Genomic DNA, 22,439 nt, shown 5'->3' with positions numbered 1-22,439 from the left:
TGTTGTCTTGACATTAGTATAAATGCTACTAATCTTACGTTTTCCCAGAAGAGGTTGGCTGTGACCATTGAAAAAATAACTTTTTTCCCCTTGTTCCAACTGCAACTTGAAGTTCATTTTTTTCAGCGCATAGTTTATCTTTTGGAAGACTTTTTTCTTCACTCAGTGTATGAAAACTAAATTTTTGGTTTCTTAATGTATGCAAGTCCAGTGATTTGGAGAGGTTTATTTATGGGGCTTTGTAGAGTACTTATGCCTTTAAGAGAGACTGTAGGCTTCCCTGGTGGCACAGTGATTAAGAATCCGCCTGCCAATGCAGGGGACACCGGTTCGAGCCCTGGTCCAGGAAGATCCCACATGCCGCGGAGCAACTAAGTCCGTGCGCCACGACTACTGAGCCTGCGCTCTAGAGCCCGCAGGCCACAATTATTGAAGCCCATGCACTTAGAGCCTGTGCTCCACAACAAGAGAAGCCACCGCAATGAGAAGCCTGCTCACCGCATCGAAGAGTAACCTCTGCTTGCTGCAACTAGAGAAAGCCTGCACACAGCAATGAAGACCCAATGCAGCCAAAAATAAAATAAATAAATAAATTTTTAAAAACAGAAAAAGAAAGAATGACTGTAGAATACTTCTGTAATAGAAAGTCAGCTGGGTGCTGTTTCCTAAATGTCATAGTCTTGGGCTCCAGATTTTTAAGAAGACATTTAAATTAAATTAATTATTTAATTAAAATTTTTTATTTTATTTATTTTTGGCTGTGCTGGGTCTTCGTTGCTGCGTGTGGACTTTCTCTAGTTGCGGCGAGCAGGGGCTACTCTTCATTGCGGTGCGTGGACTTCTCATTGGCGGTGGCTTCTCTAGTTGCGGGGCACAGGCTCCAGGTGCGTGGGCTTCAGTAGTTGTGGCTCGCAGGCTCAGTAGTTGTAGCGCACGGGCTCTAGAGCGCAGGCTCAGTAGTTGTGGCACACAGGCTTAGTCGTTCCGCGGCGTGTGGGATCTTCCCGGTCCAGGGCTTGAACCTGTGTCTCCTCCATTGGCAGGCGGACTCAACCATGGTGCCACCAGGGAAGCCTGAGAGCCAGATTTGAACAGAAAAGAAAAAGTTGCTTGCTCATGGAGGTCCCCGAAATTCAGGCAAGCCATTCCCACACTTTTGTGAATGCTGGTCTGGGATGTCACTATTTGCACCAACACTACCTTAATTGAAAAACTATTGGTGTATTTTTAAAATGTTTGACCCCCTTTTGCATCTCTGTATCTCTGTCTATGACTATATCTTTACCTAAGGATCCCTTATCTAAGAATCATCATAAAGTGTGGTCACTCCCACTCCTCAGAAATTCCTAATCCCTGGGTCAGAGTCGTGCTTTAACCTGTACTGCTTACCTTTAGTACCATCTCTCATTTCTGCTAGGCATGGAGCACACAAAGGCAGGGGGTCGGGGGAGTGTGGTGTTGAGGAGAGACCAAAGTATGTAGGGTCACATTTTTCAGTCAGACAGCAGAGAAGGGAGAATCAGAAGTCCGGACCTAGCTCCCACCTGGCCTACTGCAGGCGCTCTCTCCTAACTGGTGTCTGCATCTTGGACGGAGCCTTCTTCAAATCTGTCCTCATTGCTGTGAGTGGGCTGTGGTAAAGTACACATCTGATGTGTTGTTTCCCTGCTTAGTTTCTGCCACTGCTGCCCTACTGCTCGTAATAGAGGCCAAGATCCTTAGTTTGCCGTAAAAGACTGTCTTGCTTTATCTCCCACCGCACACTTGGTAATTTGGTGACCAGGAGCTCCTCGTTGTAGTCTATTTCTCTTGTCACCTTCTCTCCTGCTCCCTTCTCTAACCCTCCAGGATGATGTGGGTACCCTTCTCAGTGCCTCTATCCTCTAGCACATCCTGTTTCTGTCATTGTTCCTTGTATTTTGAGTTTCTAATTGTCAGTAGGCTCTAACACTAAATAATGAACTTACTGAGTATAGGACCTTCTTTCCTGGGGCCTAGCGTAGTGCTTGGCACACAGTGTGTGCTCAGCTTGTGTAATGAAGAAAATGCCCGCACATAGTGTTGGCTAGGATGCGTTTTGGAAGGTATTTCGTTTCCTTTGGTAAGTCAGGTTGATTATAATAACTTTGTACATCTGTGAGGAGGCCACACTGGTGGCAGGGTTAACATGGTGACCAAAGAGGAGGCCTCTGGGGTCAGACTGCCTGGGTTCAAGTCCCAGACATGTGACCTGAGGCAAGTTACTTAACCTTTCTGTGTCTCAGTTTCTTGGTCTATAAAATGGGGCTAATAAGAGAAGTTTATTGTGAAGATGTAATGAGGTAATTTAATCCTGAAGCATTAGTGCTTAGCAAATGCTCTTCACTTTATGTGATGTTATTTGGTGTTCATGGAAATATTGTAGATGTTGCATTTTTATAAATCAAGTTATATTTTAGGTTTGTTAAGGGAATTTGGTATTAAAAGGTTATTTGATGACTTTTAAATAGCACAAATGTTGTATTTATTTATTTATTTATTTATGGCTGCGTCGGGTCTCTGTTGCTGTGTGCGGGCTTTCTCTAGTTGCGGCGAGCGGGGGCTACTCTTCGTTGTGGTGCGCAGGCTTCTCATTGCGGTGGCCTCTCTTGTTGTGGAGCACGGGCTCTAGGTGTACAGGCTCAGTAGTTGTGGCTTGCAGGCTCTAGAGCGCAGGCTCAGTAGTTGTGCATGGGCTTAGTTGCTCTGCGGTATTGGGCTCTTCCTAGACCAGGGCTCGAACCTGTGTCCCCTGCATTGGGAGGCGGATTCTTAACCACTGTGCCACCAGGGAAGCCCCAGCACCAATGTTTTTATAATCATCCAGGTAGAAGTTCTCAGCATTTTCTTCCCCACTGCACCCCCCGCAAAACCCCAGATACACATACACACACTTAATCAGTTCTTAAGTCCTGTAAATTCTGCCAGCAAAATGTCTCTTCTTTTCCAAGTAATCCTACACACCTTACTTAGTCCGGTGAATCTTCCTAAAAAGCACAGCTTCAGTCATGTTATGCCTTTCTAAAAACTCTTCAGGGAAGCCCCTACCTCCTGAATTAAGTGCTGTGCAGACTGCTTGGTCCAGCTTCTGGTGCCTTCAGAGGCCCCCGTCCGTTTCTAGCCTTGTCTCCTGCTCTCAGGGACACACCTAGACTGCCCCCGCGCCCATTTCCCCGCACAAGCCCTGTTTCTCTGCGGCCACTGGGTGGGGCGTGCCACCCCCCTCCCCAACTCTGGCTGTTAAAAGTTTACCATTTGGGCTTCCCTGGTGGCGCAGTGGTTGAGAGTCCGCCTGCCGATGCAGGGGACGCGGGTTCGTGCCCCGGTCCGGGAAGATCCCACGTGCCGCGGAGCGGCTGGGCCCGTGAGCCATGGCCGCTGAGCCTGTGCGTCTGGAGTCTGCTCCGCAACGGGAGAGGCCACAACAGTGAGAAAAAAAAAAAAAGTTTACCATTTAAGACAACTCAAATGCCACTTGTTTCTTGAAGATTAAAAAAAAACAAAAACAAAAACTCTGCTAAATGTGTTCCCACCTTCCTGTCGACCAGCAGAACACTGTCCCTCTTCCGGCACCAAGGATCTGCTTTTGTTCAGTTTTCTGGATACCTGACTTGTTATTCCTTCTTGATCCCAAGCTCCCCAGGGAAGAGACTGTCCTATTTATTTCTGACCCTTGTTGAGCCCAGTACTCTTGCCCTTCAGTGCTCAGTAAATATTTGTTCTTGAAATGCTTTTTGTGGCAAAAGAAGGCAATTACAATTACTGTGTGTAATGCACTGTTTTTCCAAGCTTTTTACACATTTTATATTGATTCATCCTTGCCATTCCCCAGTCAGGGATAGGCAATATTAGTATTCCTATTTTTCTATACGAAGAAACTGACGCCTAGAGAAGGTATATAATTTGTCCAGGGACTGAGACATACCACTAGTAAGTAACCTAATCACTATTCTCAATCATGTTTAATCTATGTTACCCCCAAGTCCACATAACCCTATAACTGAAGTGTAACCACTGGGTAACATTTCCCACTTTTTGAAGAATAAACACTACATACCTTAGTGATGTGCTCCAAGAGGAAAGAAATTTATCCCCAGTGCCTTCTACTTAATAAATGCTAATAGCAAAGGATACCATAAACAAGACCAAAAGACAACCCTCAGAATGGGAGAAAATATTTGCAAATGAAGCAACTGACAAAGGATTAATATCCAAAATTTATAAGCAACTCTTGCAGCTCAATAACAAAAAAAAAACCCAATCCAAAAATGGGCGGAAGAACTAAATAGACATTTCTCCAAAGAAGATATACAGATTGCCAACAAACACAGGAAAGAATGCTCCACATCATTAATCATTAGAGAAGTGCAATTCAAAACTACAATGAGATATCATCTCACACCGGTCAGATTGGCCATCATCAAAAACTCTAGAAACAATAAATGCTGGAGAGGGTGTGGAGAAAAGGGAAGCCTCTTGCACTGCTGGTGGGAATGTAAATTGATACAGCCGCTATAGAGAACAGTATGGAGGTTCCTTAAAAAACTACAAATAGAACTACCATACGACCCCGCAATCCCACTACTGGGCATATACCCTGAGAAAACCATAATTCAAAAAGAGTCATGTACCAAAATGTTTATTGCAGCTCTATTTATGATAGCCAGGACATGGAAGCAACCTAAGTGTCCATCAACAGATGAATGGATAAAGAAGATGTGGCACATATATACAATGGAATATTACTCAGCCATAAAAAGAAATAAAACTGAGTTATTTGTAATGAGGTGGATAGACCTGGAGTCTGTCATACAGAGTGAAGTAAGTCAGAAGGAGAAAAACAAATACTGTATGCTAACACATATATATGGAATCTAAGAAAAAAATGTCATGAAGAGATTAGTGGTAGGACGGGAATAAAACACAGACCTACTAGAACATGGACTTGAGGATATGGGGAGGGGGAAGGGTAAGCTGTGACGATGTGAGAGAGTGGCAGGGACATATACACACTACCAAAAGTAAATTAGATAGCTAGTGGGAAGCTGCCACATAGCACAGGGAGATCAGCTCGGTGCTTTGTGACCACCTAGAGGGGTGGGATAGGGAGGGTGGGAGGGAGGGTGACGCAAGAGGGAAGAGATATGGGAACATATGTATATGTATAACTCATTCACTTTGTTGTAAAGGAGAAACTAACACACTATTGTAAAACAGTTATACCCAAATAAAGATGTTAAAAAAATGCTAATAAATATAGATCAAGTAAATGTATAAGGAAAAGAAACCATTGGTTCTTATTTCTCCATTGATTTTTCGTTTGAATCAGGAATAGGCAACAATGTAATAGCCATAATAATGTATACATAGGGTATAATGAATCCCTGATTCTTATATTTACTTTCACAAAGATGAGAATCCAGTTACTGATATTGATGAGGAGGGGCTGGAGGTATTGAGAGGAAAGGACTTGCTGGAAAATACCAGTTGAATACTGTTCAACTGTCCCTTTTGAACAGTTTGAATTCATTTTATCTCCAGCCAGTGCACAGAGGGAAGTACATCCCAGCTTGACTTGTTGACTGTTTCTCATTGATTCTAAGTCATTTCAGGGTTTTGTTATCACTCTTGATAAGTCAATATCTGTGGTTTCTGTTGTTTTCCTGAGGGATTGAAGAGTCACATAGTCATAAATTACCCATGCAGAGCACTACAGTCCAGAAAATCCAGAAAAACACTTTATGTCTTGTAACAGTAGTCTCCCTGCTGCTCTCCTAACCGCTCCCTGAGGTTTATCTCTGCGGATAGGGAAGAGCCAAGATTTTGGAGTCAGACAGCTTGGGTTTGAATTCCCCTTTTTAGTTGTGTGTACTTGGGTAAGTCAGTTAACCCCTTTACATTGTTTCCTCTTCTGTAAGACAAGACCATAGTACACCTCATAGGTGGTTCTGTAGATCAAATGAAATAATATATAGAAACGTTAGTACAGTGCCTGCCACTCTATAAATGTTAGTACCTCCAAATCGCCCTCCCCACCGTAAATGCAGCACATGGCATCTTTTATTGTGTTTATTGAAACGTAATAATTCTGCATTTTCAATGTCCCTTTAATAATCTTCAGAGCGTCTTCACATTTTCCTACATACTATGCCCACATGTGAATTAACTAACTATATTTTAGTAAAATGTGTACAGCCATGTTTCTTTTTTGCATTCTTGGAAAGTTGTACGACTGTCAGAATTCTGAAAGCTAGATTATGTGCTATATGCACTCATTTAAAAGGACCCTTTTTGTGAGTTTGGCTTCTCTGCAAGCAGAGCACACCAGTAATGACTTCCACATTTACCCTCCCTATCTCTACTGCTTTCTGCTGACTGCTTTACTTGTTCTGATCAGAATCCTGGTATTTGATGTCCACCCGAGAAATTCCTACAGATGTTTCAGCCTCTGTCTAGTCCAATAGGCAACAGGAAGGTTAAGGTCTTGTAAAATAGCTACCTTCTTAGTCTATTTCCTACATACCCTGCAGCAATGTTGACTTGTGAGAAGCTGATTAACACAGACCACATTTACCATCTCTGGGCCTTTGGTCTGGCACACTTTCTTGGTTAATTCACATGACTTGGCATTTACACATGGACACCTGGGACAATCTGTCTTTGCCGCAAAGGATTAAGTAACACAGTTTGGAGTTGACTTAAAACTATTTTTTTCCCCTCATAAATTGGGCCCTGAGCATCTTTCATAAATCAGGAATGTTTCTTGGAAATGTAATTCTCACCAAACTCAGTCCCAAGGGTACTTTTCTATAAAAGCACGTTCTTGTTTGTCTGTCACAACAAATGCATTTGATGATTGTAATAGTGTTGACAGAAACATGATTGAACAGGAAAGCACACCCATTCTAAATAGGCCAGTTTGATATTAATCCATGTTCAAAGCGTAAATATAGCTTTATTAAGACAAGACAGCTCTAGGAAAATCTTTATTATATTTTAAAGCAAAATGTTCTAGTTCAGCAGTGAGTCTGAAGGAATCCCCTATTTTTTAAAAAACATGTAGCAAAACCTGATGTATTTCTATAAACAGTTGCTAATGCCTATGAAATAAAGTCAACTATGCAAAGTGTGGGAAAAATAGATTCTGATTTTCAGCTGTGGTTCACCCACAGTGTGATCCTCCACAAGCCAGGGAGTTGTGTTTTAATAGAGGATTTAACTATTACCTTACAGTTTTGAGATCTTTTGAGTTTTTTTTTAGAAAGGTAGCAGAACTTACTGCTGTTTACTGAAGTCTGTGTCACACTGCAGATACCTTTACATTTTCCTAATACAGCAACCCTAGGAGATGGTTTTCACTCTACAGATGAGCACGTTGAGGGCGAGCGAGGTCAAAGCACTGACCTAAGGTCAGAGAGCTGGCTGGTGAGGATGGCCCAGTGGTCTGAACTGGGCCTGTCTCGTGACAGCATCAGTACTCTTGCCATCCCACTCAGTGGGAGAGTAAATCTCTCATTTTTTGGAAGCTGTATCTTTTCTTTCAGACATTTAAGAATAAAGTTGGGGCTTCCCTGGTGGCGCAGTGGTTGAGAGTCCGCCTGCCAATGCAGGGGACACGGGCTCGTGCCCCGGTCCGGGAAGATCCCACGTGCCGCGAAGCGGCTGGGCCCGTGAGCCATGGCCGCTGAGCCTGCGCGTCCGGAGCCTGTGCTCCGCAATGGGAGAGGCCACAACAGTGAGAGGCCCGCGTACTGCAAAAAAAAAAAAAAAAAAAAAAAAAAAGAATATTTGGCCCATGGCTCCTAGGATCTTGAAAACTTGCTTGTAATTCCTGTAGTTTCTCATATTCATAAACTGCCAGTTGAATATGGTGGTTAAGTTTTTGCTCATACATCTTGTTATATTATACAAATTGAAATGGAGTTGCTTTGCAATTTTAATTTTTAGATGCAGATAAAAATTTAGCATTGATAACTACACATTAGACTTACGAATTTAGGAGCTTTGTTTAAAATGTTAACTATAAGCTGGAGTGAGATCTTAATTGTATAATCAATTATTGATAAATAAAGTGGGTCTGTGGTCTTCTTTCCCCTATGATCAATCTTTCATAGAAATGTTTTCTAAGTGACTTTCTAAGGATTTTTTTATTTCTCTCCCCCAACAGTGAGTTATTCTTCCTCAGTTGAAAGTCCATTGGCAATTGCAACTTCTACAAAGTTGATTCCACAGGAACCTTTATTGCTCCAACTTGTTCTGCTTAGGGACTGATATCCAAAGTACACTTCTGGGACTTCGCTGGCGATCCAGTGGTTAAGACTCCACGGTTCCACTGCAGGGCACCCGGGTTTGATCCCCAGTCGGGGAACTAAGATCCTGCATGCCACCTGGCACAGCGCCCCCAAAAATTCAAAGTACATTTCTACCCCAGGACTGCAGTCAGATTATGTAGCCTGCTTCTTAATTCTTGCTGATTATGTTTGCTTTCTCAATAATTTCAGTGAAGTCAAGCTTTATGATATATGGCATGGTAAGAGCAAAGACTTTTCTAGAAGTTGCATTGATTAACTAGAAATGGTCCATATGTCACAGAGATGGCCATCAGCATAGTTCTGCCCACCCGCACACAGACTGTGGCTTAGGGCATACACTGGTATCCTGCTGTTGGTTGTTATTCTTTTAAATTTGTTATAAAATCCACTTGGGAATGTGATGAGGCAGTATTTTTTATGTAGTTAGTGGAGCAAGTTCTCTTGTTGTTTTGTTACTAAAATGGTATCAGATGAATTGTTAAGGAATTGCTCCTTTCTAAAACTGTGTGTTTATCTACTAGCTGGTTTTATGATGTCCTTTTGGGCACTAAGCATGCCCTAAAGTGCAGGGTTAGATTGATTCAGAGTAATTTCTTTTGGAAAGAATTTGTGCCAATTCTTTTTCCTCTCCAGAAGGAATGGTTTCAGAGCATGGGCTTCCTGCCTAATGTCAATTCCATAAGGCTTCTCTCTTATGGGGTGGGGTTTTCTTTTTGTTGTTTTTTTGGCTTTTTTGCCTCGCTCCCCACCCCGCCTGGTGGACTTTGCCATTAGGAAGATGTGTACCTACAGTCAGGCATTTCTTTACTTTAGAGTTATTTGTCATTCCAGACATCATGGGCCAAAAGAACAGGCTTAAAAGGGGAGGCAGAGTTATATAAATTTTATTCATAGTTAAATATTTGCTTCCAGGGAAGGTGAAAAATGCTTTGTACTTTTTCCTTTGGCTTTTTCTTCTAAGAGAACTTGTCATGCAACAACAAAAAAAAGTGGCCAAAGGCAGAGAAAACTCTTCTCTTTTCCATGTTGGTTTGTTTTCATTGTAAGACAAACCTTTCATGTTTTATTGTTATGAAGTTTAAACCTGGCCTAGAGGTGCCAGTCTTTAGTGGAAACAGCTGCAGAGTTGGTGTCCCCTAATCAGGTGGGACTTTCTTTGAAGCAACATGTTGCCTTTTAAAAGAAAATAGAGCATGTGAGAACTTGAACTTGTAAAACTCATCAGCAGTTACACCACTGTTTATCTCTTAAATAACCGAGGTAGCTAACTTAAAGTAACACGTTGGCATTTAAACATCATTTTCCATATTATTTTTTCTGAAGAGAACAGACTTGATATTTTTTGTCTTAAAAATATAGAAATGGAGAAGAAAAGTCTCATAGGAATTGAAGATGTAGCAGCCCAATTTAACTAAGACTGTAGAGTACACTCTATCTTTGGGCTAGTCTGAACTGTAATTTTGATCTCATATTTATACTTGCAGGTAAATGCCTTTAATTGGAGCAAAACTGGGCGGTCAGGCATATACCTGAACTTAAATGAAGTCTAGAGAGGGAAGATTTTCTGCTCTGTACTGGTTGATGTTGAAGCATTTCTCCTCTTTGTGGTTGAGTGATACTGGTAGCTGTGGGTTTAGCATCGTTCTTGGTCTACTGTTAGGAAAAGTTGAGCATCAGAGAGCTTTCTTTCCTTGGGGGAAAATAGGAGAGACAGACATGGAATCAGAGGGACAAGAAAAATGCTGAAATATTTTCCTTTTGGGCTTTTGATTTGTTTGCCAAAAAATTGCCTTCCAGATGGAGAAGACCAAAAGCTCTGATTGTAAGCCATTATGTTTTTACTGGCCTAACTCCCCATCCCATTGCCTGGTTTGAAACCTGTAGGCCAGTCCAAATTCTTTACCTCATTTTCTAGTACCAATTTACTGTCTTACTCATCTTCCAGCTGCAAGGGGGTGAGGCAAGTTGCTTTGAAATTGAACCCTGTGCCATTTTATAAACCAAGCAATAGCAGATTCTTGCTGAGGACTATCGATCGTGATAGTTGCCATTTCCCTGAAGTTCTTGAATCACACCTACCAGGTAGACTTGTGTCTGTGACACGTGCTGTAGGATTAGTCTGGGAATGAATCAGAACAAGCCCATCTGGCCTTGTGCAGACTTGTTACTACCCTGGTTGCCTAGCGTTCTGGGCTGTTGCATAGGAAGCACAGTTTGGTTTTTGGCTGTATCCTACTTCACTGGCAGTAGAAATCTTGACACTCCAATTTCCCTTGGGGGTAGTGATTGTTTAGGGGTTGAAGTTGTAGGGGAATCCAGTGTCAGGACATAGTGGGTATAGTGGCTTTGGAGTCTGACAGACTTGGGCCAAGTTCATTGCTCTTCCATTAACTGAGCATGTCCTTGAGCAAGTTATTTTCTGCATCTGGAAACTGGGGGGTAATACCATATCAGGGTGTTGTTTGGTTTAAAAGATAATTTTTTTTTTTTTTTTGGTAGAGTAGGGAGGGAATGTTGGGTACTCATGGGAAATACTGATGTTTGTTCCTTTTCCTTCTCTTTATATCAGCCTTGAATAGGTTAACTATTGTGGTCTGTAAACTGACGAGTTTTCCATCATTTTATTAAATTACATAGAAATTGGGATGACATGAGTGGTCTTCAAAAGTTGCATTTTAAAGTTGGGCACCAGTACCTAATGCGGGGTCTATTGGACAGTACAAAGTAATGATTTTTAATTAAAATTCATATTTGTATAGGATATAGTCATAGGAAGGAAACACACATCATGGCCACCTATAGATGGTAAGAGAAAATTATCAGAAATCATTCTGGATAATAGCATGAACACTTTCTTCAGGCCAGCATCAGCTGGATTGTTGCATAGGTGAAGCAAAAAAGGTGTGGATTAGCTTGTTTGCTCAAGATGAAGTTCTCTGTGTTTGGAGCAGAAAGGTCGGGTTTGCTGACTGAGGAGTACTTTGAATGTTCACACTGCAGTAGCCTAAATTCATGGTTAGACAGGAAAGAAGCTCTTGGAATTTCAACAGCACGTATTTGAAAACCATTAAGGCAAGTGAGAATTGGGACTTTTATGTAGTGCTTGTAAAGAGGTTGGTCAGGGTCTCTGTTGGACCGTGGAGCAGACACTTGGTAAAGAGCATAAGAATACTCTGAAAAGTCTGAAAACAATCTGTCAAGTCTGGGGAAAAAAAAATCAGATCTTAGCTGTCTTCCTTGGCATGTATAACGTACTTTTTTGATAATGGAAAAATAAGTTTATCTCAAAGTTTGGAACATGTATCTCTACAGTATGTGAGATGATTTTTTTTCCTAAAGTAGTACCACAGGTAAATGTTTTTATTTTAATGGTTCTACATTCATTTTAACATAACCTATGAAAAAATACAGGTAACACTCAAATTTATGATTATACCAATATTATTTAAGTTGAGGTTGAATTTATGTAATTAAATACATACATTGATGGTTTTTTCAAAGAAAATAAGTGTGCAGAAGTATGCATTAGCAAAAATTATGACTCTAGCAGTGACCAAGGTTTGAGAAATATTGGTCAAAATGGGAATTTAGCCTTTTTTTTGTTTTTTTTTTTAACCCCAAGCTTACGTTCCTATGAAGTTTGATTTAAAATTAGATATTAGAAAATTGTTTTTTTCTACCAGATCATTAAAACAGGCTTTTTGCATTTGTTCTTTTATTTTGAAAGATAGTGGTTAAAAATGCCCTATGAGTAAAATGAGGAGAGGGGATTAATCTTCACATGTGAGGAAGTGCTTTCCCTTTGTCTGGACTTGTGTTTGACTTGTGACAGCCTTTGGCAACTGTTCTGGATCACTCCTTTCCATCTTTTTCAAAAAGTAGCCATCACTCAAAGTGCTGAAATGACAAGGGGAGCTTCCTGCTGACATTGTTTACCTGATGTGCTGGCTGTGGCACCCCTGCGGAAGGTGGGTGGGAGAGCCCAAGGTGCTGGACGCTATTCGCAAGCAGTGCAGAGAGCCTCTACTCGGGAACTGTCTCCTGGTTTGTCCCCCACCCCTAAGACTTGTTTAGACCGAATGGTGAAGAAAGTTCGTATCCCCTATTGGGGCAAAGGGACCAAAGGCATAGATAAAGCCTCCGACAACGAGAAGGAAGGTGAGAAATGAGAAAATCATCTTTCTACCAAATTAAAACATTTGTTTTATAGGTGTTCACATTTATGAAATGTTTGTTTTGTTTTTGTCATTACTATTAAGATATTTAATATGTTTTTCCTCCCTCTTTGCAGGTACTGGTTTTGGATTAGGACTTGTTTTCTCACTTACCTTCTTTAAAAGTAAGTGTGACTCTTCCTACCTTTACAACATAATGTCCTAGTGTTTAGGTGTACATGGCAGGGACACTTCTGGAAGGCATGGCTGCATGGCTGCCAGTCCATCCATTTATGGGTTTAGGTAGGCCTCTGTAAAATGAGCTAGACAAAGACACTGGACTCAAAAGAGGTCAAAACGGGTTGGGCATCTCCACAATTCCCCCTGGGCATTGAGTCAGGGTCCCTGATACCTTCATTTTAAAAAGCCTGTACTTTATGCCATTGAGTCATTTGGCCAAATCTACACTCAGATAATTCTAATTAATTATAATTTTTTCTAAAGGAACTTAAAAACGAGAGTCCTGCTGGTAGTAAAAAGGTAGACCAGAAATACCCATGCTTTTTGGCCAAAAATTCTCCTAAGCAAAGGGCAGGAAATGTCCCTTTCATTTCGTGGAAGAACTTCTGCATTTTGGATATTGAATAGAAGCCAAAGGGGTCACTTTGACCTCTTTCCATGAAGAACTGGTGGGGAATACACAACTAGAGAATCATAATTAACACACAGTGCTGATGTGAAATAATCATGGCATTGGCTTAAGAAAACCTCATGACTTACTAGGATCAAAATATGTAAATATTGGTGAAATTCTATTTTAAAAAAAATAAATTTATTTACTTTATTTATATCTATTTTTGGCTGCATTGGGTCTTCGTTGCTGTGCGTGGGCTTTCTCTAGTTGCAGCGGGGGCGGCGGTCTGCTCTTCACTGAGGTGCGCGGGCTTCTCATTGCGGTGGCTTCTCTCGTCGTGGAGCACGGGCTCTAGGCGCGCGGGCTTCAGTAGTTGCAGCACGTGGGCTCAGCAGTTGTGGTGCACGGGCTTAGTTGCTCCAAGGCACGTGGGATCTTCCCGGACCAGGGCTCGAACCCACGTCCCCTGCATTGGCAGGCAGATTCTTAACCACTGCGCCACCAGGGAAGTTCCAGAAATTCTTACATATTTTAAAAATTCAAAGACCTTCCTGAAAGGTGGTTTTATTTCTAAGTTTAAGAGTTAGTTAAAATGAGCAAATGGTTAGAACTGACATAGAAAAGTTAAAAGGTTCAACTGTGTCTACTGTTTTCATATTGTACCACTTATTAATACCTCAAATCTAGCAGCACGGGTACTTAATAGAGCCCCTTTTCCCATTTTTTGGCTGGTGATTAAACGTTGACAGAAGTGTTTGGCATATTATAGTCAACAGTATGATGCATGTTGAGTATATATTGAACCCTAAGCAAATGTATTTAAGCTGGAGAAAAGCTTTATTTTCTCTTAATGGTTCCCTATTGGGATTTTCCTTTTCTGCTCACCAGGAAGAATGTGGCCATTAGCCTTTGGTTCTGGAATGGGGTTAGGAATGGCCTACTCCAACTGTCAGCATGATTTCCAGGCTCCATATCTTCTACATGGAAAATATGTCAAAGTATGTACAGAATCGATATTTCTCTTTCTTTCTCCTGAGTCCCCGAAGAATTCTTTAGAGTGCATATAATTGATAAATACACTGTCAAGTCACTGTGGCCCCATTGAGACCCTGAGCGCTCAGGGGCCTGCCCAGCGTTTATCATTAGGGTAGAGTAGATCCGTATTAAATATCTGATATCTGTAGGTAGCACTTTTGTTCGAGATCTCAGAGTGCCCTGTAAACATCTCACACACAATTCAAGCTAAACCTAAAGACTTCTGAACTCAGCCATGATTCTGCTTTCTACTGAAGAGGGCAGGTTCTTAACTGTGGGTCCCACATGATTCTGCCGAAGTCCTTGTCTGCAGATGGGTTTTTAGTGATGCAGACAGTATGAAAAAGTGTAACACATGCCTCAAGAGGAAGGAGGTAGCACGGTTCCTAAAGTTTTTGTGTGTAGCAGCCCTTGGACAGAGGTGGTATTTATTTTTGTATCCCCAGGGCCTGGAGCAAAGTAGGTGCTCAAATGTAAAATAAATGAATGAAATAAATTGTACATCTTATTAGATATGCTAATGGCCTCAGGCTTATTAAGGCATAACCTTTATAGCAACACAAGCTTCATGAAGAGCTTCACATTCTCTGGATGTGTAGAATCATCTACTTTCTTGGTTACCCTTGAGCTAGAATCACTGTGATCTGGGCAGCAGCAGGGGGCCAGTGGAAAGAGCACAGAAGCCAGGACACCCAGATGTGAGTCCTGGTCCATCACTTGCTTTCTATGTGCTCTTGAGTTTTTCCCTTCTGAGATTGTTTTCTGTCTGTAAAATGAGGGTAGTAATTTCTGCCTACAGGGTTGTTGTGAGGATTAAATGTGAAAATGTTTTTAAGCTATGAGGTGCTATATATATATATATATATATATATATATATATATATATATATATATACACATAGAAATGTTGGTTATTATAATTGAGGCCAACTAAGAAAGGGTGATTGACTCGTTCATTGTTCCACCATAATAACAAGTAGGGCAGAAAAGGAGGTACAAATGAGTGTCCCAGTTCTGGTCAAAAGTCGTAGCCACAAGGGTGACCAAAGCTAAAGTGACGGTATGCCACCACAGCTTGGTAGCCTCTATCTGAGGACATGCTCAGACGGTCCGCTGCCTACCGAGCAGCGTGTGCGGGCCTGGGGAGAGGACTGGGAGCAGGGGAGTTGGCCAGTGGGAAAGCCTGGCGGGCGCCTCACAGGCCCTCTGTAGTCACGACCCATCCCTGCGCCAGAACCAGGGTGAGGTAACCAGAGGGACGGCGCAAGTGAGCAGAGGCGCAGCTGCGTGGCATCAGCGCTGACGGCAGGCGCTTTCCACTGCTCCCGGGCGGCTCACTCTCCTGGCACCACGGCTGAAGTTAGAGGAGAGCATAACGGAGCAGGGAGAGGAGCTTCAGGTCTTTGAATTGTTTGAAATGTTTTCATTGTTCCAAACTGAGTTGTCATGGATAATGGCTCAGGGGTGATTATATGTGGATGTATTTAATGGCTGGGAGTTACTGTGGAAAATATTGTTACAGTATTTACAGCCTTGTGTGTACAGCTCCAAAATGGCCTTGTAACTTTATCTGAACTTGAGTCCGTGCCTTGATGTTGTCATCCTCCATTCTCTGAAAAGAGGAGCAAAATCCCAACTTGGGGCTTTTTCAGTGCAGTCATGTCATGGTAGTTGCTTGCTGAGCGCCTGCTATGGCCTGTGGACCATCCTAGGTGCTTCATCTTTACATTCTTTCTCTAGACCTCTCTCCTAGTAGACTTGTGAGAGAGGTTTTACTACCCTTCATTCAGCAGACGAGAAAGCCGCATTTTACTGAGGTTAAGAAACTTGCCGAAAGTTCCTGTCAGTAGTAGGCCATTTGTTCCCAGAGCCATGTTCTTTCCACTCACCTGGGATCCGTCCCTTTGATGGGTTTTAGGAATATAGTTATCCAGGTACTGACTGTTCAGCCCAGTTCCGTTCCTTTTCTATTTTCCCTCCTCAAAGATTGAGGAGCCGCTCTGAAGAAGCTGGGCTGGAAGGATACAGTCCTCTTGTGAGACAGATTTAAAGCAAACAGAGTGGTAAGGCTTGGGGCCCGTTGGTCCTCTGGGTCTGACCTGCAGCAGTAAGTTAGAGAGGGTTGTCAGAATGCTGTGTGCACCGTTCTAACCTGAGTGTCCTTACTTTACAGGAGCAGGAGCAGTGACTTACATCTGAGCACATCCCGGTGGGAGGGAGACAGAGATCATGTTTGTCCCTCAGGATACTGAGGTGCCCTGGAGTAAGCTGACACTCTTCTGTAACAATGTTATCAGTGATGCTTTAAACTCCAGCACACTATTTATGTATTTGAAACCAAGTCTGTTTCTTGTTTTGTATTTTCTCTCTGGAAATTGCAAGGAGGTGGTCTTAAAAGAAATAAATTAAACAAAAATAGGCAGCCCAGTGCATTGCCTGCGTTTCTTTGCCTTTGGTCTCCAAGCAGGAGGAAAAGTATATTTGGACTGCCAGCAGCTGTAACCGCCTGGTCCCAGTCTCTCTTTAGAGCCTTACTGGAACCACAGCCGTTGTGCATTCCTCCCCACTCACCCCTTAACGTGTAGTTTCAGAGCTGCTTCCACCTCATAAATCGGAGCTTGGAGAGTGCTGCTGCGTTGTCCGAAGAAGATGACAAATGCCTTGAGGATCCTCGCTTGCTCTGGCCGTTCTTTAAAACCCTGTGTTCTCATCATTGGACCTGGCTGGGCACGTCTCAGCTGTGTCTGCTGCGCTGAGGTCGGGTAGTGGGCTATCGTGGCAGGTACGGAACCTCGCTGTGTCTGTCAGTGGCTCACTCCATTGATATCATGATTCCCCACAGCTTCGAGGAGCTCGACACCGTCCGGGCCTCAGCACTGGGGGCTTTGTTTTGTCCTGAGGGCTGGGAGAGCTCGTGGCTCACACAGATGGCCGGAAGGCCATGTTTGGGGTTGATTTCATCTTCACATAGCAGCTGAAGTCTGAGGACAAAAGGGCCACCGCTCATGCCCCTCTGTGAGTTTATCCCTTTGGTTTCACTTGAACCAGGGAGGCTAGACACAAAAGTAGTATTGTAGCAATTTCTTCTAAAAATGTGCAGAATCTCAGAGCTCAGTCTTTCAGATCTTATTTCTCTCTCTTTATAATAAAATTAAGATGGGTGGAACTTGATCCCACTTGTCCCTTTAAATGTTGATTGAGCCTCTACCGTGAGCTGAGCACTGTTACAGGCAGCAGAGATAAATGGATGAGAGGCAAGACACAGGCCCCTTTAAGGAGCTTAGAGTCTGAAGCAAAGACAGACACACAAACTCTTTTTGACGCTGGACGAGGAGGAGTGTAGACAAAGTGCAGTGAGAGCCAAAGGAGAAGGAGCAACTAAGTCTCCTTAGGATGGCCTGGCAGAGGAGGAGAGAACATGGACTGAAAGTTGAAGTTGATTGGACCTTCCAGACAGACAGGAAGAGAGGGAAGGTAGCTTTTGCAAAGGCTCAGAATCATGGCAGTGTGTTTTATCTTTGGGGAACCACCAGTAGGTCAGCATAGCCAGAGTGTGCAGGGGCAGGAGAGGTGTGGAGGGATGGGGTGGGCATCAGGGTGGAGCTGGTGTCTGACCCCAGTTCGGGAACAGTGATTAGACAGTTCTTGCAAGTGTAGGTATACCTTCTCCCCTTTTCCTTCCTCGTCCTTCACCCCAGCCCCCTTCCCAGAAAGGTGTGCTAAACTCTGGACCAAAACAGGCAGCAGTGGCTCTCGGCCCTACAAACTGTCCAGGCTCCTCTGCTCTCTGGGCTTTTTCATTTCTTTGGATCAGTTGAAGCCCAAAGATGGGCCTGAGCCCAGGACCGGAAGTCATGGCCCTGGCCTGCCATAGCCATTCCGCTGCTTTTCACTCTGCCCTCTTCATTCCATGATCAAGACACTCATGTAATTAAAAGAAAAATAACCTTACAACCCGTTTCACCTCTTTACACTTTTCTCCATATTCGCTTTAAAAGTTACTATTTCCAGGCTTCCCTGGTGGCGCAGTGGTTGCGAGTCCGCCTGCCGATGCAGGGGACATGGGTTCGCGCCCCGGTCCGGGAAGATCCCACATGCCGCGGAGCGGCTGGGCCCGTGAGCCACGGCCGCTGAGCCTGCGCGTCCGGAGCCTGTGCTCCGCAACGGGAGAGGCCACAACAGTGAGAGGCCCGCGTACCGCCAAAAAAAAAAAAAAAAAAAGTTACTATTTCCTCCCAATTCTTCCATCTTTATTCGGGCAGAGAGGAGAATAACAGGTCCCCTCCCAAAAAAGACAAAAACAGAAAATACAGCATGCCCACTAATTCTCTAGATGTGTCAGTAGAATTTGGAGTGGAAATGGATACTGGAATCAGACTTCTCTATGTCATTCGTTGTTAGGTTTTAGGCATTTATTCGGATGGACCCCTTTGCCCGGCATCTTTGAAACACCACTTGTGTATTTTGAGAAACTGAGCTCTGTGAGGGAATAGTTCTGGGCAAAGGCCAGCCAAGGGAAGCAGTGGCTGTTTGCTTTAACTCCAGAGTACTTTGTATTCCCGCCTTGTAGCTCTTAGCAGAGACTGGCCCAAAGCACAATGCTCGATCTTGTCCCCTCTCCCTGCTCCTGTCTCAAATCACCTTTCAGAAAGTCCAAGTTTGTTGGCAAAGGCACACATTCTGTTCTACTTTAAGTTTCATCAGAAATTCAAGTCCTCTGGGGCCCTATTCCCTTGTGGGCCTGTGAAACTTTGCTTTTTGTCTGTACTTCTGGAACCAAATACAAGGAAATTCATGGGTTTGGGGAGAGAGTGATGGGAACCCAACTGGGCACAGGATACTGGGATAAAGCTGTGGCGCCCCAAAAGTGGCCTGCCCTGCCAACATATATAAATCCATACAGTCTGAACTTGACACTGTATAATTTGGCCCAGAACAATATGTATTTTGAACTCATTTAGGTGAATGACTTTGGCATTCTGAGAACCCACTGGGGGAGCCTTTATCAGGCTACATTTGCTTTGTGCAGAAGTATGCCTTTGTTCTGAGAAAGGGCCTCAGAACACACTCTGTTGAGCTGTCTCCTCGATTGTCATCCTCTCTCACCCATTTCCAAGGATCCACGGATGCAGTCTTGAAATTCTGCTTGCAGGAGATGCAGAAATTGGGAATGAAGGAAATATCTATGTACTTTTGCTTTTAGTTTTCCCAAACCTCACTGTTTACTTTTTTTAAAAATGTAACCAAGCCATAATTATATTTTACTTGTCATGGTTCAATCTGATTGTATTGTTGAAGGACTATTTTTGAACCTGTCCAAATAAATTCTGCAAAGTCTTTCCACAAGGATGTACTCCATGTGGCTGGAACAGCCTTCATCCCGAGTGGTGCTGAGACAAACGATCTCCTGTGGCATGCTTTATAATTACATAAATGCCAAGGGGTGGAAGGGGGAAAGTGGGAATTCTCAGTACCGACAGGAATGTTAAATTGAGAATCACAAGCTCATCTGGAAGTTATCACCACTCTTTTCTCTAAGTGTGCTGCAAGCACCACTTCCCCTCGGACACTAAAGTACGATGCTGGGGTAAACAGACCTGGCAGGAGCAGGGCAGACGTTCCCGTGTTTGCTGAGCAGTCTTGTGTGGAACATGGGTGAGAGTCAGGGTGACTGCTCCAGCAGTAAAGTGCCTCGGAGGGAGGGCACGGACAGGGAGCAGGGAACAAGGGAAGGGCAGGGCCTCCATGGGAAGAGCTTAGGGTTCCCAGCTGGACGACCTGGGTCCGAGTCCCTCCTCCACCACTTACTTGCCATGTGATGGTGGGAGTTCCTTAGTCTCTTCAAACTTCAGTTTCCTCATCCGTAAAGAGAGGAAAAGATGATTTCTACCTTACAGACATTGAGGGTCAAATATATATGCTAACACAAGTATTTAAAAAGCAGATGCTGCTATTTGAATCAGACTAGAGCACATGGTATTAATGGTAGGTAGTCAGGGGACCGTTCTAGAACAGGAAGAGGGCATAATCCTTGGGTTCAAGGAGTTGGCTCTTAGAGTCTAAGTTAGCAAGCTCTGAGGGAGAGAATGGGTGTCTCAAATGAGTTCCTGGTGATAAAAAGCCTAAAAGTTGTTGGAAAACACTATACTATGCATCTTCATGAATAAGCATCAGTGTCATTTGTTTTCACCCTACTCCATTGAGACATGCACGAGTAAAGCCTCCTGAAACTCCATCTGAGCTTTTCAAAGACCAGAGTTACTTACTCTGGTAAGTAACTTACCAAGTAACTTACATAGCCTCAGTGCTATGCCAAGCGGGGAAGGGGGGAAAAGGACACTGAAGAAACAGAACGGGAACCCGAGAGCTCCAGGGCAAGGACCGAGCATTTGCATTCAGGATAATTGGCTTCAATAGTGTGATTCTCACTTGAGTTCAGAGCCAGAAGATGTAAGTAGGGGAAGATGATGTCAAGAATTCTGGAGGAGTTCAGGAGTGGGCAGAAGATGAGCCTTTAATAGGGAAGAAACTGGGACTAGAAAAAGGAGGTCATTATCAACTGTCACTCATCTTTATTCCTGGTCTAGCCAGTTTGAGCCTGGCAGAACTTAATTTGATCACTTCAAATGAATATATAATAACAGTTTGTACTTATTAGGCACCTACTGTGTGCTAGTTACTATTCTAAGGCTTTGTGTATATCATGATACTTAATTTTTACAACAATTCTGTGAGAGAAGTACTATTATCTTCATTTTATAGATGAAGAAACAGATTTTGAAAGGATAAATTAACTTGCTCAAGGATAAACAGCTAAGAGGTGACACAGGCAGGATTTTTACCTGATTCCAGGACCCAGACACTTAACTGCTCTGCTATGCTGGTTTAAAGCTGTTTAAACTGGGAAGGATCATTCAAGTGGTTTAAGCCAGTGTAAACATGATTTGATACAAACCTGATGGAATTAGTTGAAATTAATCAGTTTCATTGAGTTTAAATTGATAAGAACAAGTTGATCCAATTTGAAATTAGCTATGTTTGTTAAAATAATTTCCTGTGTTTATTAGTTAGAAATATAATTGTCAATCAGAGCTTCAGGTCAGTATTACTGATGAGTTTTGCTAAATCCTTGCAAATGTAATAAAGCATCTTGACATTTTATTGACCTATGTATCTTAAAAACTATATACACTTTTCGGGGCTTCCTTCGTGGCACAGTGGTTAAGAATCCGCCTGCCATGGCAGGGGATGTGGGTTCGAGCCCTGGTCCAGGAAGATCCCACATGCCGCGGAGCAGCTAAGCCCGTGCGCCACACCTACTGAGCCTGCGCTCTAGGGCCCGCGAGCCACAGCTACTGAAGCCTGCGCGCCTAAAGCCCATGCTCTGGAACAAGAGAAGCCACTGCAATGAGAAGCCCGCACACTGCAAAGGAGAGTAGCTCCTGCTCCCCGCAACTAGAGAAAGCCCACGCAGCAACGAAGACCGAACACAGCCAAAAAAAAAAAAAAAAAAAAACTATATATACTTTTCAATTAGCTTTTTTCATTTTTTAAAATAAATTTTTTAATTTTTATTTTTGGATGTGTTGGGTCTTCGTTGCTGTGCGTGGGCCCTTTCTAGTTGTGTCGAGTGGGGGCTGCTCCTCAGCCTGGTGCGGGGGCCTCTCACTGGGGTGCCCTCTCCCGTTGCGGAGCACAGGCTCCAGGACCGCGGGCTTCGGTAGTTGTGGCTTGTGGGCCACAGGGTGCAGGCCCAGCAGCTGTGGTGCACGGTCTTAGCTGCTCCACGGCACATGGGATCTTCCCGGACCAGGGCTCGAACCCGTGTCCCCTGCATTGGCAGGCGGATTCCCAGCTACTGAGCCACCAGGGAAGCTCCCAATTAGTTTTTTTTTTTAAGACATAATTTATAGACAGTAAAATGCACCCCTATCACCAGGTAGAAAATGGAAACACTTTTTATAATGTATATTGGTAATATTCACTACCTTTATGTTTTACTTTTTTTTGTTTGTTTGTTTTTGTTTTTGTTTTGTGGTATGCGGGCCTCTCACTGTTGTGGCCTCTCCCGTTGAGGAGCACAGGCTCCGGACATGCAGGCTCAGCGGCCATGGCTCACGGGCCCAGCCACTCCGCGGCATGTGGGATCTTCCCAGACCGGGGCACGAACGCGTGTCTCCTGCATCGGCAGGCGGACTCTCAACCACTGCGCCACCAGGGAAGCCCTATGTTTTACGTTTAAGGGGTTAAATTTTTGGATAACTTTTGATTTTGATACAGAAAAGT

General features: G+C 43.4%; 1 protein-coding gene across 4 annotated transcripts in view; it reads left to right on the top strand.

Annotated features, from left to right (window-relative positions):
* The window catches only part of MICOS10 (mitochondrial contact site and cristae organizing system subunit 10), a 37,027-nt gene extending 20,442 nt beyond the window's left edge, over nt 1-16,585 (top strand). Inside the window, exons 2-6 of one of the 4 annotated variants that reach the window (XM_067016168.1) lie at nt 1,044-1,137; nt 12,213-12,488; nt 12,622-12,669; nt 14,007-14,116; nt 16,327-16,585. In XM_067016168.1, coding sequence (XP_066872269.1) covers nt 12,410-12,488; nt 12,622-12,669; nt 14,007-14,116; nt 16,327-16,341 — 252 coding nt within the window. In that variant the 5' untranslated portion in view covers nt 1,044-1,137; nt 12,213-12,409 and the 3' untranslated portion in view covers nt 16,342-16,585. Of the gene's footprint in view, nt 1-1,043; nt 1,138-12,209; nt 12,489-12,621; nt 12,670-14,006; nt 14,117-16,326 lie in introns of all 4 variants that reach the window. The other 3 variants (XM_067016169.1, XM_067016172.1, XM_067016174.1) reach the window with 3 other exon arrangements.
* Nucleotides 16,586-22,439: the final 5,854 nt, after the last annotated feature.

This window comes from Kogia breviceps, chromosome 1, assembly GCF_026419965.1.
Source record: "Kogia breviceps isolate mKogBre1 chromosome 1, mKogBre1 haplotype 1, whole genome shotgun sequence".
NCBI classification, from domain to species: domain Eukaryota; kingdom Metazoa; phylum Chordata; class Mammalia; order Artiodactyla; family Physeteridae; genus Kogia; species Kogia breviceps.
The sequence above is the reverse complement of the archived record's forward strand: the minus strand, read 5'-3'. Positions and strand labels throughout refer to the sequence as shown.